The 20,081-nt window shown below is 29.1% G+C and overlaps 1 protein-coding gene across 2 annotated transcripts in view; it reads right to left on the bottom strand.

Moving 5' to 3' along the window:
• Positions 1-17,952, bottom strand: part of unk (RING finger protein unk) — a 42,443-nt gene extending 24,491 nt beyond the window's left edge. The window contains exons 1-7 of one of the 2 annotated variants that reach the window (XM_075375541.1): positions 17,879-17,952; positions 17,573-17,782; positions 17,247-17,433; positions 15,450-15,549; positions 10,874-11,009; positions 3,397-3,599; positions 2,093-2,214 (exon numbers count right to left, since the gene is read on the bottom strand). In XM_075375541.1, the coding sequence (XP_075231656.1) occupies positions 2,093-2,214; positions 3,397-3,599; positions 10,874-11,009; positions 15,450-15,549; positions 17,247-17,433; positions 17,573-17,782; positions 17,879-17,952 (1,032 nt within the window). The remainder of the gene's footprint in view (positions 1-2,092; positions 2,215-3,396; positions 3,600-10,873; positions 11,010-15,449; positions 15,550-17,246; positions 17,434-17,572; positions 17,783-17,878) is intronic. The other variant, XM_075375542.1, reaches the window with a different exon arrangement.
• Between the last annotated feature and the right edge of the window lie 2,129 nt (positions 17,953-20,081).

Raw genomic sequence — 20,081 nt, 5'->3', positions numbered from 1 at the left:
AATAATCAAGAGTAAATACACTAGAAGAGTATAAAGTTGTATTTTCTATAAAAAAAATAATACAGAAAAAGATATATAGAAATATTTGCCTTGCAATATAGTAACTGATTTTATCCCCAATGTAGTAATCTATTACTTTGCCCTAATAGGGTCACTATAATGGTATACAGTATTAGTACTCCATATTGAGAACCATTTTCATTCATTGTTAAGGTAGTGTCACCGATAAGATTGTACAAGTATTCTATATTTATTGACACACTGATACAGTTAACTTTCAGTATGTAACTGAACATGATTAATAAATATAATTCAACATGTTTAAGTGATTCTATGGATTTCCAAATTGTCTACAATAACAGAACAATAAAAGAGAAACACTAGGCCATTTCATAATTACTGTTTTGGTAATGTTATATAAACTTTTAAAGAATATCACTCACTAGTGATTCTCCAAGTGAAAGATATTAATATGTTCTTATTAACATTCATAAGCAATAAGGGAAAGAAAATCATTTACAGAAACATTAGAACAGCAAAAAAATAATCATTAAAATTATCACCTTTGATATAGCAAAGATTAAACTATTAGTACTCAAAGATTATCTTATGTTAGCAAATTCCACATATCAGTATATGACAAACATTATGTAATGGACCGCATCCACATTATCCTCAAACTAGTTTAACATCTTAAAGAAAGTGTGATTATAATGTGTAATTTCTTATTACTTTTTTCATAGTAAACTGAAGGGTAATGGTTACCTGAACTTTCTTCAAATTGAGCTACAACTTTTAAAAAAAAATGTATTTCAAGAAAATGAATGTATTCCTAACATGAAGCAGTACCAGCTCATTTTTATCATCCTTTATTTATCATCAGATTAGAACATTTCCAAACAGGTAGATCGACCAAAGTAGAAATCTTTTGGCTATATTTTACCTTTTCATAGGACTTCTCAAAAAGTATTTGATACACAACATCAAGCCCAATCATTTTGAGTTCATTATAGAAAATAGAATTCAAAATGAGTGCTCTAAATATTCATCAATAATTCTAGATATTAAATACAAGGGGCAAGTAGAAACATTTAAAGCCATACTGCAATTCCGAGTACGTGAAGTTTGAGCAAGCCTTTAAATTTAGGGTCAACAGAAGGTTAAGGGAAACTAATCTAATATGAAATTTTTTTGACAAAGTTCAAAAATTTTTTAACTTTTAATGAATTAGTAAAACAGGTCACTATTTTAAAGTATTTTTTGGGTTCTTTATTTTGGTACATCATTCTCTCTATTCATTATTAAAGATATATATACATACATACATACATATATATATATATATATATATATATATTAGAAACATACATGGAATGATTTAAAATAGCACGGAAAAACTTTCAGAAGATTATTATAGGTAAAAAAATTCTCAAATATTGCTACACGATTTTGAAACAAATTTGCATTCACATTAACAGTATAATGCTACATTTTCACAATTAATTTATTCACTTTGGCTATTACATATAGAAAAATCAATTCTGCAACCCTTCTTTTCTTCCAAGGAGAAATGAATTTTATAAAATCTAGCCTTATCAGGATTAGAACTAAGAACTTTCTAAATAATAGACACAGATTTTAGTATTCATCATGGCAGTCATTAGGAGAATTTATTTTACTACTCAATAGTGAATGAAATATGGTTTAATTTAAAAATATTTATATTTTAAACTTATCACATAAATCATTTTTAACATTACAGAACTGTTATATCACACAACAATCATATGTTACTGATGTCACAATTAAGTTTACAGATGTAATACATGTCCAGATGATATAATCACATGTTACTGATGACAATTAAGTTTACCGATTTAATACACATCCAGATGACTTAATGTGTGCTTCTGAGGATAATGGTACCAATCAGAAACTATTTTAAGACAAACATATTATTATTAGTTAAGTCCTATTGCTTAAACTGTTCTTAAATACTTCTTAATAATTAACATTTCAGCATAATAAAAATATGTTTAATAGAATTATCAAAAATTATTTCATTAAAATTAATCCAAAAAAGAGTACTTACAGAAGATTCGCTGCTCTTTTGGTCTCTTTTCTGTTGTGCTGGTAATGCATTAGATAATATATCGGCTAGATTTGTACCGATATCTAAAGGTGCAGCCAATTCTCTAGCTATGCTCATTTCTTCTGTGTTAACAGCAACAAAACAATAAAATCCATAATTAGTATATGAATATAAATTTAACAGATAATAACAGCTAAACCTACCTTTAAACTATTGCAATCATTAATCAAAAACTGCATCAAAATCAGCATGACAAAAATGTCCAATTGCATTCTTAAAAATCAGCACTGCTGTGGAACTAATTTCCCAAATAAAAAATGAAGATTAAACCATAAGTATGTCACAACTTCCATTACCTAAAAGAGTTTTGAATTGTTAATTTTATTAACAAATGCTGCCTGCATCCAACCTGTCCAGCTAACAATAAATTTATTTGCAAGAAACAATCTTCAAGTGGAAGGTAAAGGTTTGTTGTAGATAATCTTATAAATAAACAGAAAATATTGTTTACCTTTCCTTCCTCTTTTAATAAACTTAGTTATATATGATTTTATGATTAACAGTAAAAATAAAAAATAACGGTTGCCCTGATTTTGATTGCTTACAGTACAAATATTAAAATTACTACATTAACATTTAAGGACAATGAAAATTAGGAGGAACAATATAATTTGAAATGAAGATGTCTTAAGACGTATAAGACAGGATAGAAATCTGAGACAGAATAAGAGATGAAATGAACTAAGTTGGTGGGCTGAATACTGAAGAATCAAGGTTTAATTAATCTGGTAGAAAGATATGTAGAAGGAATAAAATGTAGACAAAGACTGCGATAAATAAACAGAAAACTGAGGACAACATAAGATGAGGTTGTACGAAAAGTATTGTTTTTTTTAGCATAGAAAAAAAGGAATATTGATTAGTATCAGACCAGCCATTAAAAAATAAATAAAGAAAAAGAAAAATATAAATGTAAAATAATAATGATAATGTAAGTAACAAAATATAATACATGTGAATCATAACTTTAATATGTTAAAAACTGAAATTTTCAAAACCAGAACTACTTTTTAATTATTTCGGTGTTAAATGAGCCACACACAACTTGCGAGCTGCATCATATTATCACAGATCTATAAAGTTGCTAATATTTTCTAATTCTAATTTTCATAACTCTGATTACATGCATCACACTGACTGATACTACATAGATAATCAAAGAAAAACAAATGACTTGAGTCAATAATAACTAATTAAAGTTATATAAGAATGTTATAAACTTAAAACAATTTGACAGTACTTACGGTCAACATGTGCGAAAGCACAAAAAACACCACGCGGACAATAACCAGCTTGTTGTACATCGTTACATTTAGTAGATTTATAAATTTCTGGATGAAATTGTTGTTCAGTCCTTGTATGACAATAACCACACATATCACCACTATCGCAATTTCCAGGTTCACCCCATTCATCTCCATGTTTTACATTAGGGCAAGGTGTTGACCTATAAATGTACAAAAAAAATTTATATCATAATATCATTTTGGTCATGTCAACAGAAATAAATAAATAAAAGTCTCCTACTATAAAAACAGTCCACTTTTAAATGTTAATAAGAATCTTTTACCCTTAAGACGTTTTACCAGCTTCTTGTATTATAGTCATATAATGTAATGCTGTAGGTAGTAATGTAAGGCTACTATTGCTTAAGATGGCAGTCTCATCAAATAATCACAAGCTATATTTATTTATTAGCAGGTTTAGAGAATTCATTATAAGCCAGTATTTACTATTAAGAAAATTTATTTTAAAAAAAGCAAGTTTTAGAAAGGGTATACATACTTTGATATTTTTTTATATTAAGGAAGTAATTAAAAAATAGGAAAATAATCTAAATTTTGAAACCTGTCTAGAAGTCATACTTTGAAAAAAGCACTCATCGTTTAGGTAGGCCTGCATTCTGGTGCATAAGAAAAAAATATAATGCAAATTAGTCATAACACATTAAATGTTCTTAAGCATTTTATAATAGGCATACTAAAGAGCTTACATAACAGAAAACACATTATTAGTAACAACATTATAAGAAACTGAGACAAGCTGTTCGTAAGACAGAACAATGTAGCTTGTGGCTATCTTTCAAAAACATTTATTTAGATTAGGTTCTGGCAAATAAAAATTAAGAGTGCCTTTTGGAACAGGTGAGCTGAATTTCTTCAAATATCTTAAGATTAGCAGATAATTTAGTTGCAATTCAAAAACTGAAGATAATATCCAGTTACCAATACAAAAAACAAATGCAATGGCTAAAATGTTAAATGAAATACTTAAAAGTTAAAAATAACAATCTTTGTTTTAGAGAAGATCATTATGAAATAAGGATTTAATGCCATTTATGAACCATTATAAAATAAAGACACCATATACGAATATGATTTAAAGCTATTATAAAATCACAGACTACAAAACAATTCAATTGCACCACAATTATGGTAAAATAAAATAACCTCTAAAGAATGAATTTTGGAATGGGAAATTTTAAAAGATGATATCTACATTAACGTTATAGAACAGAACCTTGGAATGACCATGAAAAGGGGATTCTGTAAGCAAGCTGCAGAAATGTATTTCTTCAGAATTTTTTTTTAAGGCAAAAACAGTTTTGCGTTATCACCTGGGAACAAACATAATATTACAATAATTATTAAATAATGGAATACAGATGAATGGCCTTAAGATCAACAAGATATCAATAGCATTCTCATATTGTCCCCTAGAATATCTTTGATATTAGTTCCTAATTTAAATTTATGGTGCACTGCCACATAACACAAGGATATGCTAGCAGAAACTTAATTGTGTGTCAAGACAGTTCAATTCATTATGAATTTCGGTGACGATAGGATGGATGTCTAGAATATAAATCTTCTAAAGCTTGGCGTGCACTCCAAGCTTTAGAAGATTATGAATTACTACAAATAAGGATGTGACGATATTTTGTGTTAATGATATTCAAGGCCTTATTGATGGCATACTGTTCAGCATTGTCGACACTTGTAATAGTAGATTGGTACATCTGTCATTTATAACAAAAGCTTATCCGATATCATTTTGTTTCGACCCATCTGTTTATACTACTGTGTCTGGGTTTGTCTTATTTAAAATCGGTAAAACATTTGCTGAAAGAAAATAGTTGATTTTTTTGTTTTTATACATAGTGAGGTCATAATTAGAATTTATGGGGTGAGTCTCCATGGAGGATATGAACAGGGATAGATTGGAAAATAGAAGCTTCATCAAAATTTAAAAAGTATAGTAAACGCTGGGTACAAACAACCATTGGTTCTGTATAATGTGAATAGTTTTTACACCGTTCTAAATGAAGGTTTGCAAGGACTGCTTTAAAAATCGGGTGATATGGTTATTCTTTAGGACAGACAGAGTAAGATGCGAACAGCTGGTCCTGTCTACACCAAAATGATGGCTCACTGCAATCAACACGTACACTTACGACAGGAATTGATCTAAAGGCTCCTGTACCAAGGCGAAAAAAAGCATGATGTACAGAACCAGAGTTTTAAGTATGACGCACTGAAAAGTAGTTATTGCAACCATAATCCAGATGAAACCGAACTAAAGAAAATCAAAAACGCAACATACATGATTGGTTGGCTCCCCATTGGTGTTGCTAAGGACATGTAGCATATCTAGCATTTTTAAACATCTCATTTTTAACCGTTTTATAAGTTTGACCACATGACCACTATCAAAAAGCAAACCTAAAACTTTAACATTAGGAGATAGCAATTGGCTCTCCATTGAGATGGACTTTTGGAATAAAAGGATCTCATAGCGGCTAAAAAACAACAAATTTTGTTTTCTCCGGCAAGAACATGCAGTGGTGACCTTAGACCAAGCTTCAGAGAAATATAGTATTCTGTAATTGTCTCTCAGCAGTGGTTGTTGAACAAGTCTTCATAACATACACACATGCGCATATATGTGTACACGTGCACATATGTGTGTTTTGCCAAAGGCAAACATATTGCCCAAAATTCTTTAAAATGGAAAAGGTTAGACAAAGTCAGAATAATTTTGTAATGACATAAGGAAAAGCTTGGATTACAAAAAGCTAGGAAAGCTTCTCTGACAAAACAGTTGGAATGAAGAAAAGTTGACCGCGGAACTGAAGTAGAACATTTAACTAATAAAAGTTTCTAAAAGTACTAGGTTTATGGTAAAATGATATATGTAGGCCTACTAAGATAAATTAGATTATAACGTCACCCAGATTATAAAAAAAATAATATCTGCAAGGATATACAAGTCAGGAATAATCAACCTGAGGTATATATATGATAATGGATGGTAATAATAAAAATTAAATTTGCATTTACACATGCCTTTTTATTATTTCAATACCTACCAATATAAGGTTGGGTTGCGTTTTATATGGGACAACCTGTATATACTGTGCTTTGTTGAACAAGCAGATAGCTCCAGCTCTCTACTACTTGACTGAGATTAACTCATAGACCAAATGGACATCCTTTATTCATGATAAAAGATGTGTTTTTCCAGTTAAATGGTGTTCCTCTGCATTATGCTCGCAACACGAGAAATGCAGTAGACCAGCAGTTTCCAAATCGTTGGATGGTTCAATGTGGTAGTATTGAATGGCCAGCCAGATTACCTGACCTGAATCCCTTTGGATTTTTTCCTGTAGGGGCATTTAAACTCAACCATATATAGCTCACAGCACTTCTCTCAAAGAATTAAGGGTACACATTGAAATACAATGTAGGAAGATTTCCCGAGAAACTTTTCACAATGCGAAAAAAGCTTTCGAGCAGTGTCTGTATTACGCATGGTGGAACACAAAGGACAGTTTGAATATTTAATATTAGGTGAAAAAGCAATAAAATTATTAACTGAAATAATTTTATTAATTAATATTTAATTAATTTGAGATATATATAGGACTTTTTTTTTAAATAAAAGATAAAATTGTAATTAAATTGCAAACTGTTGTTTACTTAAATTCTTAAGGACCAAAGTTTATAAAAGACATTTGAAAAATTTTAATAATTAATTTTTTCAATTCTTAATTAATGTAATAGCATTTGTGGTCACCATTTTGGTTTAAATATTCAGAATTTAATTTTTTTTGATACTGTTTTGCTTGTTTCACAAAACCAATATATCACATGAACATATGTCCCTTTCAAAACAATTTAACCATCACTTTCCCACCTGAAAGGTCAAAGCTCTAAACTTGGACTTAATGAGTTAGCCTCCCTCATCGAAGAAGATTTTCAGAGAGAAAATAGCAATACATAAAATAATAATAATAGCACATAAAATAGCATATAATAATAACAAATAATAGTACATAAAATAATAATAATAATAGCAATAACAAAAAAATATTAAAAGGGAAGTAAACAACTGTAGATCTAGCTATCTGAAAAAAACAAATTGTTTATTATTGGCTGACATTCTGGATTGGAGATCAGAATTTAGTTTTTATTGAATCATTTTTCTTAGGCAAGAAAAATTATACAATTATAATTAAACAAACTTTTTAAAATGATATAAATGATCACTGGTCCAATTTGAAATTGTTTAGTTGCCCCCAGCCCTCTAAAAATCATAAAGAGTGAAATATATACATTAAAAGTGGCCCATTATTACAAGGAAGAATGTCGGAAACCGTATTCAGTTATCTCAATTATAAAAATAGTTAGGGAGGAGGTGTAAGTTACTTTTCAGCCATCTGGAATATATATTCTATTATTTTATGAATATAAGTAAAATTTAATGTTAAAAAAGAAAAAATGTATAAATATATATTAACTTTTTTAAATATCAAAAAACTGTCACTGCAAAAAATAAATGAATTTTTAAGATCTACCAAACTTATAAATTTAATAGCTGGGTGAAAAATTTTAAAAGTGATCAAGTTAGCATAGAATAAAAATGTTACTAGCATTGACTATTATGAAATTTTTAAATTATAAACAATATATAAAAACAAGGTATACAATTTAATCAGTCTCAGTAAGACAGTTTTATTTAAAATTAAAAATATTCATACAATTAAGTTTATGAAAAAGATTAGAGAATACAACTATTAACCACAAACCACCACAAAATTATCAACTAAACTATTGATAAGCCTATAAAATAAAAGAAGTTATAATGAATCACAATTTTTTTCTGTAAACCTATCTATCTAACAGATAATACTGTAAACAAAATAACTAACACTCATACTAACTAGTAAAATAATAATGTCACTGACCAGAAAGAAATTAGATCCTTAAAATTAAAAACACTACTGTCCAGATATAAAATAATGTAATTATAAGAGGTTATCATTAAAAATTTTGTTTATGTAATACCGAAAAATAAAAATATTCAAAAGTGTAACGATGAAAAACTTTATTTACAATCACAAGTAATGAGTAAATGATAAGTGAATAATATAAAATCTATTAATGAATTTATCTATTACTGTATCATTTTCTACAATAAGATAAAAACATAAGTGCCAAAACGATGTCATTAAAAATTCTGTTAAAAATTGAAATTTTTTAAAACATTATTACAGTATGTAATATATCATCTTAAGATTCACATGACATGTAACACAAAATTTTATGAATACATAATATACAAGATCTGTTCAGAAAATAACCGAGTATTTTTAATTATGCGCGAACATATTTAGTGGTGATTGGCAGCATTGTGTTCTGCATAACCTCCTCTGTAACCACATGTTCTTGGATTGTTGATATCTCGTTTAGTTTTCCTGTTATTGTTATTTGAGTGCAACATGTTTAAATGTTAGTAGCGATGTTAGAAATGTGCAATTTTTGGGACCTATGATACAACATAAAAGTTGTGTGAAACTGGGGAAAACTTTTACAGAAACGTTTCAACTTTTGAAACAAAATCTTACAGAGATGATGCACTGGGTTGTAAACAATGTTATAAATGATTTTCACGATTTAAAAGTGGTCATTAGTCAATTGAAAATAACCCTCGACCAGGAAGGCGTTTGAATTCAGCTGACAGAGAACTTGCAGAAGAGATGTTAGCATCTCAATTAGATCATGCCATGACATTTTGACTGAAAAATTGAACATTGCATTGAGTTGCAGCAAAGTTTGTTCCTCATTTGATGACTGAACAGCAGAAAAAACATACAGAGGACATTTGTTGGCAACTTCTTGAACATGCCAATGATGACAAAAAATTCATGCAAAGGATCATAACGGAAGATAAAAGATTGGTTTACGACTATGACACTGAGACAAAAGTCCAATCCTCATAATGGATTGGCAAAGTATCTCCAAGCCCCAAGAAAGCACATCAGTCTCAATCCAATGTCAAAGTGATGCTCTTATTTTTTTTTTTTATTTTAATGGGATTGTGCATTTTGAATTCCTGGCCAAAGGTGAAACAGTGTGAACCATGTGTACAATCAAGGCATTTTACAACAGTTACATGAAAAAAGTCCGCATAAAAAGACCTGAGTTGTGGCAAGACAACTCATGGTCTGCGCCCACACTCAGATTTGTACCAAAAATCAGATGACTGTCCTCCCTCAGCCACCCTACTTGCCAGACCTGGCTCCTTGTGATTTTTTCCAAAATTAAATTAAGTTATGAAAGGATGCCACTTAAAGACTATTGATGATATTAAAGCAAATTTGTCACAGACCTTAATGGCAATTTCAAATGAAGGTATCCAGAACTGCTTTCTATAGTGGAAATACTGCTGGAAGGGGAGTGGTTTGAAGGGGATAAGGTCCAATAATTTATAAAATTAATAATGTTAAAAAAATAAAGTACAGTTATTTTCTAAACAGACCTCGTACATATGAACAGAATTTAGAAAACTGTATTTTGTAATAAGATTATTAAATTTTAACCTTTTAATTTTAAAAACGGAAACCAGTAATAGTAATGATTTATAGAACCATAAAAATGTGCATAAATAACACATAACAATACAGCGGTCTGGAGAATAAAGTTTACAAGCAAAGCAGGTAAAACTTATTCTAGTAGAAAGGTACAATTGTGATGGCAATATAACAAAGCTTTAACAATTTATATCACAAATTACAATATTTTTCTGGCATTAGGGTTATATGAAATTTGGAATCTATGAGGAATAACATTAAAATCCTCTAAAGTACACTCTTTTGAACCATATGCAGAAAGCAGCTTTTGAAAAGTTGTTTACTGTTTTCCCTTATTCCGTTTACAATTTTGAGAATAAATCTGTTTATCATATTTTAAAATGCTGTTTTTCACTCACAGCATTACTGGTTCACCTGGAAGTTTTTATCATCTGACAAGCCAGTTAAATTTGTTTACTTCAGGCAAACTGATTCCAAATCCAAACAAAACTCCCGAAAAAAGCTCAGTTATATGTTTAAAATGTTCAGTATGTCCCAGTAATGGCATACTAATTTGTAATCCAGTACTACCTAACAAAAATCTAGTGGAATGTAATAAACAATTACATAAGTAGAATGGCTTAATGCACTTAAGACATCACCATTTGATAAAAATTACTGTAATTCAGCTTACCAGAGAACATTCGAAATAAAACAGCATTTATTAGAAACAACCAATGTTTTTTAAAGGCTCCAAAATTCAAAAAATATAAAACTACTTGTTAAATTTTAATTATGCAGTTGTTAATATAGTAATTTTATAACTACGTACTAATGATTTGTATATTAAATGCAAATTACACACTTACCTATATTTAAATTTCCTTGGACTTCTTCGTTTATCTCTACTATTATGGAATTGAGGACAAGCATATCCCTGCCTACAAAGCCTAGGTGGCCTCTTACATGGTTCAGTCTTATAACTGGAGAGTACATAATTCGTATCTAAAACACAAAAAAAAATGCAATTGTATAAATTAAATAATCTTAACCCTTTGCACTCATATGTCGACAAATAGCTGACATTCTGAAAATTAACATTAAACTCGTATATCGTATATCAGCAGCCATTCCACGTGTTTATTGTGCATGTTGTTTACATCGCTCTAGTTAGTTGTTCATTTTGCAAGATATGAAGTTAATCAATATTGCTTGTGATACATACATGCGTGTGTTTTTTCAACCAGTTATTTATTATATTTATAAACAAATATTTTGTATATATTTTTTTTAGTAACATTTCTGTTTGTTATGGTGACTTATTCAGTAGGTTATGATTTTCATTACTTGAAACTATTTGTCATAAATTATTTTTTACTGATTTTGAACTTGTTTTTACAAAATATTTTATTTATTGGACATGGCAGAACCAAACTGTCAATTGACAGACAGAAATATAAGCTGCTTTCTCATCAGAAGATTAGTTCAGTTCTTATTCTGAGGACAGTAATACGGAAGTAGTCCTTACCAGAGAGAATGTTAGCAGTTGTTAACAGTGATAACAAAAATGAGGAAAGTTATATGGAATCTGATGATGTTAGAGGAGATGCAGATGTAAACTGGAGTAAATATAATAATATCCAGGATTTTCAAAAATTCTTCTTTTATAATAGTGTCTGAATAAAAAAAACCCACCAGGTAAAATACCAGAATCTCTTCTGGACTTTTTAAGGTTATTTTTGAAATTACAAGCTTTTAGATGAAACAGTCAAAGAAACCAATAGATACATGAATGACCACATACAGGAGAGACTTTCAAACAATGCTCTTTCTTGCAGATCTATTTGGTATACATGGAAAGATGTTGTTGGTATATTAAAAATCAAAGTATTTTCTGGTGTCATTATAAACATGGCTTACCTCCTCCTAATCCTTCCACTGAGGATTATTTTAGCAAAAATTGGACTCATTACCAGCCCTTTTTCAGTGATGTCTTTTTAAGAAAAAGAATTTTGCAACTGGTCTCTCCGTGACTCACCTCCCAGTTCAGATAAAAGTAACAATACAAGGTAGGACAAAGTAAAAAGTGTAGTTTTCTATTTGCAGAATAAATTCAAATTGTTTTTCACTCCAGCTTATGAGGTATGTGTTGATAAAAGTACTATTTCTTTTAAAGGCCGCTTCATTTTCAAATGTTTTAATAAACAAAAACCTACAAAAAGGATCTAAAAGTTTTTGTTTCTGATTCAAGATGTGGCTATAAATATTCATTTGAACCATATTTTGGGGCTCCTACTACTGCTAACCTTAGAGCTTTCTTTTTTTTTTTGTTTAGCCTCTATTAATTACCATTCAGATAATACTTCAAGGACGAATGAGGATGATATGTATAAGTGTAGTCTTGTACAGTCTCAGTCTGACCATTCCTGAGATGTATGGTGAATTGAAACCCAACCACCAAAGAACACCAGTATCCACGATCTAGTATTCAAATCCGTGTAAAAATAACTGAATTTACTAGGACTTGAACGCTGGTACTCTCGACTTCCAAATCAGCTGATTTGGGAAGACGCATTCACCACTAGACCAACCCAGTGGGTTAAACTTATTAGACCTGACCTGCCTGTGCAAACATTTTTACATCTTGCAGTAAGACTGCATCAAAGTTATCCTGACTGTGGTTTTCATATGCTCACGGATCAGTATTATTCTGGTATGCAGTTGGCTCTTGAACTGCGGAAAATTAAAATGCATTTCACTAGAACAGTAGAGGGTAATAAAAAAGGATTACCAGTTCAAATAAATAAAAAAATGTCAAACTGAAGGTCCATGAGACAAAAGCTTACAGACATGGCGATGACATTCTTGCTTTAGTATGGAGAGATAAAAGGAACGTCTTCATGCTTAGTTCCTATTACAATAACAAAACATGGATTGTACCTAAGAAAAAAAACAAAAAGTGGTATAGTTGAGATTGTAAAGCCATTGGTGATAAGTGAATATAGCAAATTCAAGCGAGAGGTAAACATTGCTGATCATTATATAGCAAGCTATAATTTTACAAAAGTTTTTGAAATGGTGGCAAAAACTTTTCTTTTGGTTGTTTAAAGTGTCTGTTCTAACAACTTTCATTTATATAACATGCATCATCAAAACATGGGAACTTGTAATAGCCTACAAAAGATTCAGAGAAATATTGACAGAACTAGTTGGAGATTTCCAAGCACCAGCTAGCAAACCTGGACATCCATCGACATTATATAAAGACCAGCTCAACCAAAAGCAGCATCAAAAAGAATAGTCCTTACTTGAAAAAAATTCAAGGACTGTGCAGTTTGCAGTAATAGGAAAGTACCAAGTGGAAGAAGGGAAACATATTTTTTCTGCAAGACATGCAAAACAAAGCCAGGTTTACATCCAGGAGACTGCGTCAAGTGATATCACACCTTGAAAAGTTACAAACCTTATTAGGTGAAAGGATAAATGAAAAATAAAAATTTCTCATGCTTCATAATATTTAGTATTCTAAGAAACACAGAAGACATACTGATAATTACTGAAATGTCTAAAAATGCACTAAGTAACTACATGTGGACAGGAGAGCATGGTCTAAATATTACCAAATGGAAAGGGTTAATGCTTGAAAATGTTTATATCTATTCACTTTCTAGAGAAATACAACAGATTAGTTATACTATATAAGAAGTTTTTAGACAGAACAATAAAAAAGCAGTAAAATAAAACTGTAACTTACTATCTCCATATACTAAATTTTGATAAAAGAAAAAATCTTTAGGATCAAAACATATCCTGATCAGTGAGTTTGAATCAGTTTCCTCAATTACAAAATTTATTGATTCTGATACCAACATCTTATTTTACTAAGAAAATTATATTTCGTCATGCACATTAGGCAATACTGTATTAAAAAGTACACAAGTTTTAATTGATATACTTGCACCTACTTCTTACAAATGAAATTACCTTATTAGCATAATGAATTAAATAAATATTCTTGCATGATTTTTTTTTTAATATACAATTTTCATGGGAAAAATAATGCATGCTCAGGGCCCGGAATCACAGAACTTTGTATGACCACATTTACAACTAGGATTTCACAATGCTGTTCTCTAAGAGCTTGGCTGTCATTCAAAGTTAAAAATTCAGTCTCTTCTTCATCAAGATGTAACTTTCATAGAAAATAATCAAGCTACAAGAAAAAAATGATCTGTATGCAAGGATACTGCTTAAATAAATTCTATAAAATTTCATAAATTATACCAAAAAAAGTGAACATTTTCGTTGATTTCGCTGAAAATGGGCAAAAAACCAAAAACATTTTAAAGTTATTAAAAAAAAAAAATCATTATAAAATTTAAAAGTATAAATTTGGTAATTATAGATGACATTTGCACTTTTTAAATATCAAGAGGCTAAGAAATAACAGAAGATGAAACTTCAAGAACAAATTTTCAATAAAGATAAAAATAAAAAGTACACAAACTTTGTCGGTCATAAGAAAGTTTTAACTGTGCATCTCTTTAACATTTTATAAATAAAATAATAGGGTGGAAAAAATATAAGGTTTGCACAAACCACATATGTAATACAAAGATGTAACACTTGTTGATTTGTAGCACAAATGATTGTAACAATGAATATCATTGTTACCCTTACCCCTCCACCCCACAAAACATTCATTTCTTTCACTCAACAGAAATTCATATTTTGTGTCTACATTTTCCAAAATCTCAGATGAATTTTTAAGTGTTTATCAAGCATCACCACGATGTCCCAATAAGCAGCAGTTTTCTCAACATCAAATGAACATAAAATTACATATAAACTAGCAGTTATTAAATTTTCGTATAAGATTAATTCTTTAAGGTAAAATTTATGTATATATTATGGAAACATTAAAATGAATAGTTACAATTAGTGTTCATTAACTCACAATTAACTCTACACTTCAGATAAAAAAGATTGTAATAATTTTTTAAATAGTTATAGTATTATACTGTAATTGTGATTAGTCTTGATACTTGAAACTAAATTCGTCTTTTTAAAACAGGGCAGTATCTTTTTTTAAGTCTTCATCACACGGTCTTCAACAGTTGTTAACAATTACTATTTTCTCAACCTCAATATTTTTTTGGCTCATTGATCAATTTCCAAATTTAATTTTTCAAAATAATTCTGAAAAATTGTAAGCTTACATTTATAAGATATATATAAAATTCAGTCTCTTCTGTATGTAACGTACTCACCTCTATATATATATATATATAACAAAATTTCATTTTCTTAATGAAGAAACTGTCAGTACTAAATGAACTATTTTAAGCTAGAAAAATAATTTTTGAGAAATTACAATTAAACAATATTTCAATTAATAAGATGAAAGCAAAAAAATAATATTAATGCAAACTTGGTTGTACTAACCTTGCCACTTAGGATCTTCATTCATTAAATTTCTTTCTTTATCTAATACATTTGGACCATTGCTAGATGCATTACCTTCACCATCAGGATTTTCTAATGCCTGAAATCAAAAATAAAATAGCAAATTTAAGCGCAGTATCCCAACACAATCTGTAAAATCTATGGAGCACACAATATTTTTTTTCTGAACGTACAAAATTTTTGTATAGTTTTCCATTCACAAATTATTATTAAGCAAAAATAAACCAGTATTATTTTGATTATTAAAAGGCCTTCAATTAAAATTTTAATAACTAAAACTAGAAAGGCAAAATACTGTTTATGACCAATATTAGTTCTCAAGGTAATTAAAAAAAAATTAAAAATATTTTTAATTAAATAATTAAAAATTCTGAGGGTTTTGTCAACATAACAGTTTGAGAGTTAACTAAAGTAACCTTATCATTAATTGTCAAGTTAATGACCATATAACAATATTCCTACAGCATACAATTTTCTTCCAGTAAAAGATTGGTTGTGCTCTAAAACATTTTTATAAATTTCAAATGATTTAATTATAGTAGCAACTTTAATAAGGCAAATAGCAAATAGACAAAGCAATATATAGTTAGTTAAAGGAATCAATTAATATTATTGTTACATAAATTATTAGTACTAACTGCTCTACAGTTTCAGTGTACAAAACTGTTAGTAATACACCTATAAAAATTAGTTTTTAAAATAATTTATAAAATATACTGGTTATAAAAACAAAGTAATAAACAAATAATATTAATGGTACCAAATGTCATGACAGAATGCTAAAAAAAAAATTGTTCTAACATATGGTAAAATTTGGTTTATAAAAACAATAAGACAATGTGGTACTGAGAAAAATGAATGATACCTATACAATTCTATACAATACATCCTATAATCCTATACAATTTTGTATAAAAAAGGTGGCACTAGCAAATATACGTAGACCAGTTATAAATATTAATAGAAAACATTTAGAAACTGTTTTTTAATACTGCTTACATAAAAAAATATTACTTTCAAAAACTTAGACCATCAGAACAAATTATGACAGCTTATATTAATGATGGAAGCGTAAACTGTTGTATTTAAAAATGTGTACTTTTTTTAAGTGAATATTTATTTCAATAAGATACCAAAAAAGAATTAACAAATCTCTTAAGTTCTACTTGTCACATGTAAATTCCACAAAAAAATTAGAAAAGCAATTGCTTTTCTATTGTATTTTAATATCTTTAAAAAAATATTAACAAAAATTCACATTTCAAGCTATGAAACATACCCAATATGCTTAATATAATTTTATATTATTTGCAACTGTTCCACCTATTTTCACAACAGATTTATTTATAAAAACTAATATAAAATTATTATATAACAAATCTAAATTTGTTAATATAATTTTCTGATTGACTATAATTTTACTCAACTTCAATCATATTATCAACCTTCAGAACAGAAAAGTGCCACAAAACTATAAAAATAATTACATTTTCTCTTTAGTCACCATTTGTAACAAAAACATTCTACATCTACTTAACTGCAATTCAAGGAAACGAGGAATATAATTCTGCTCATGTTAGTCAACAATTTAAAGAAACTTCAACTAAAATGAGGTTAAATACAAAATAATTAACAGAATAAGTAATAAAATTGAAAGCAAATCAAAGGACATCAGAAAAATTAAATTTACTAACAAATTGAACCTTCTAAGGTTAGGTTAGAAATGTAAACATATATTAATAAGTAAATTAACCTAAAAATTACTAATACACCTACCTGAATTTCTTTTATATCATATACAGGAGGTCTTAAATCATGATTTCCATGTGCAAACGCGCAATGTGGGCCATTTTTGGCGCAAAATCCTCTTGCATCCGTATCGTGTACACACATGCATGTTTTATAATATCTCAAGTGATACCTACGTTCCGTGTCACCAGCTGTGCGATGTAAAAAAGGGCATCTAAAACATATTAAGATACAATATTACACGACGATTTTCAACAACATACATCGAAACTAAAATCATAACTCTCAATACCTTAGTAACTCATTTAAATTACATTACATTAAAGCTAGCCTAACCGTAGCCTATTACTTACTCGTCTCCCTCCGGGCATAATCCAGTAGTTTCATCGTATTTTGTGCAATAATTGTCTGCGCTATAATTAAAAGATCCATCTCTTTTTCTTACAGGACGTCTACGTCGTTGATTCATAAAATGCCAATGAAAGCAAGTGAAAGGTCTATGCTGCGTGCATTTGTGTTGAAGAAACAAGGGGCATTGTTCCACTCGAAATTCTTTCAAATACCTAAAAAACGACAATGATTTTAAACAATTTATAGTTAAATTTACTTATAACGGTGAATGGGAAATATTGTAATACATTAACAAAACTGATACTTACGAATAGTGGTTTGGCTTCTCGGTTTGAGCTGTCAACAAAGGTTTCGACTCCGACGGCATTTTGTGGAGTTGCATTGCTTATGCGCACCTCTAACGCGCAGGGTACGCTGCAGAATATAAACACTACGATTGGTCATTTATATCACGTGAACTCTCCAAAATAAAGAACTCGATCCAAGGTCATTTCTGTTTTGATCAGAAAGTAAACAGCTCAAAATTTACACTTAAATTTAAAAACTAGAAAAATGACCAACAACATACTGGGATTGAAAATTTAGTTTAATTATTTAAAAAGTAATTTTTCGTTCCTACTACATGTATTGCTCGGACGTTTCTGTAACTTATTTTTCGTGCATAAGATCATTTGACTAATGTATTGATTGAATTTCATTCATACTATTGAATTTCGACGTACGTTCAGGCAACTCTCGTATCAGTTACAGAAATGAAACTGGTATCGGGCACAAAAATAAGAATTAACTCTTTATTCCCGTGGCCCAAAAACATGAGCTGGTCTGTGGATGTGTATTTAATGACCGATGTACTGAACAGGAATTATGCACATATTCCCTTTCATTTAGCCATGAACTTTAGGCATTCAAGTTATTAAATTATCCCGCCTCTTTTAATAAACCGCGTATTCAAAATAGAGATCGTTTAAAATTGACACATCTTTCTGACAAATAAACTAATTGAACTGGGTTGAAATTTTAGACATCTGCAATTTGAGAGACCGAAGATTTTTCACCTTTATTACAAATTTTTGTCGTATGTATTACAAAAAAGAATTTTTGAGAAGCAGCTAATAGACAAGAAAGAATCGATTAAAAATATTCAAGATTATAATTACATCCTTGGATTAACTAAATAAATTGTTCCTATATTAATTACAAACTTGGCAAAGATTTTTAAGTTTGAATTTAGAAATATCATTTGGTACTGTAATTAATCGGGAATTGGGTTTTTAATTAGCAACGGAGAGAATATTCAAATAAACATTTAGTTCAATTCAGCACACTTACTTTTCTTCTGTGATCAAGTGACAGACTTAAAGGTATAAATTATTAATGTAGTTAACTTTTATGTTAGAAAAGCTTTTATACTATGTTAAACACGTTAATATTAAAAATATAAATAAGTCTGTGTAATGTTCTTTTCTTCATTATTGTCTGGTGATACAAAAAGTGAACTTTAAAGTTCACTTATAACGCTAAGAGTTTTTTCATTTTACAAGTGGTTCTCAAATCCTCACAAAAGTTGTTCCCAAACTAAAAATTTTATTAAAATGTCAAATTTATTCATTTATATTCAACTCAATATGGCCTAAAACTTGCCCTAAGTATTACAGTTGTTGAATATAATTTAAGGGTCGACTAAGTTATAACTTTAAAAAAATTAGGACTACTGAATTAATGGTACAATTTTAACAGCTTTATATATAATTATGTAGACCGTACTTTATTGTTACCACTAAGCAATATGTATGACTATTCTTTTTGTCATCATAAATATTTTAAATAAGATATACCCACAGAAAAAAGATTAAGCAAATCATTAAAAGTAAACCTACATGGGATCTGTAATGCCTTACATATTTTTCAAGTAATACCAGTAGTTACATTTCAATTCCTTACTAAGCTTGATAATTACAAACTGATATAGGAACTCTTATTATTTTTACAGTTTTAAAATAATACTAAATGCATGATGATACTTTGAAGTATATGCTTCCCAGACTTATTTTAAACTGCAGATTCATCCTGTTGTAAGATTTACTTCATAACTATTAAATATTTTTTAAGGTAGCTATACTCTTAAGAAAAACCCAACATTTTTATGAATACACATCTGCACTACAATCTAGAAAGTCTTATATGAATGCTTGCTTGAAATATAGTAAAACTAAAATGCATCTTAATTTATTACACCAGCAAAACAGGTAGACTACGAAATTAAAAAAATAATAATAATAGTTTCTATATATCATGAGAATATTATTGGGACTAACTGCTAACCTCAACCAAAACGTTAAAGTTTTGAAAATATACACTGATGTGAAACATAATCATGAAAGATAAACATGCAGCATGGTTGAAGGATATCTAGGTTATATATATATGTTGCAGGGAATCTGATTTCTACCCTAGCAAACAGTATTAAATGTATTAGTGTAAGATAAATATAAATTTTATTCTGAAAACATA

This window comes from Lycorma delicatula, chromosome 9 (genome assembly GCF_047948215.1).
Source record: "Lycorma delicatula isolate Av1 chromosome 9, ASM4794821v1, whole genome shotgun sequence".
Classification (NCBI taxonomy): Eukaryota; Metazoa; Arthropoda; class Insecta; order Hemiptera; family Fulgoridae; genus Lycorma; species Lycorma delicatula.
Note: the sequence above shows the minus strand (reverse complement) of the source record. Positions and strands in the feature narration are given on the sequence as shown.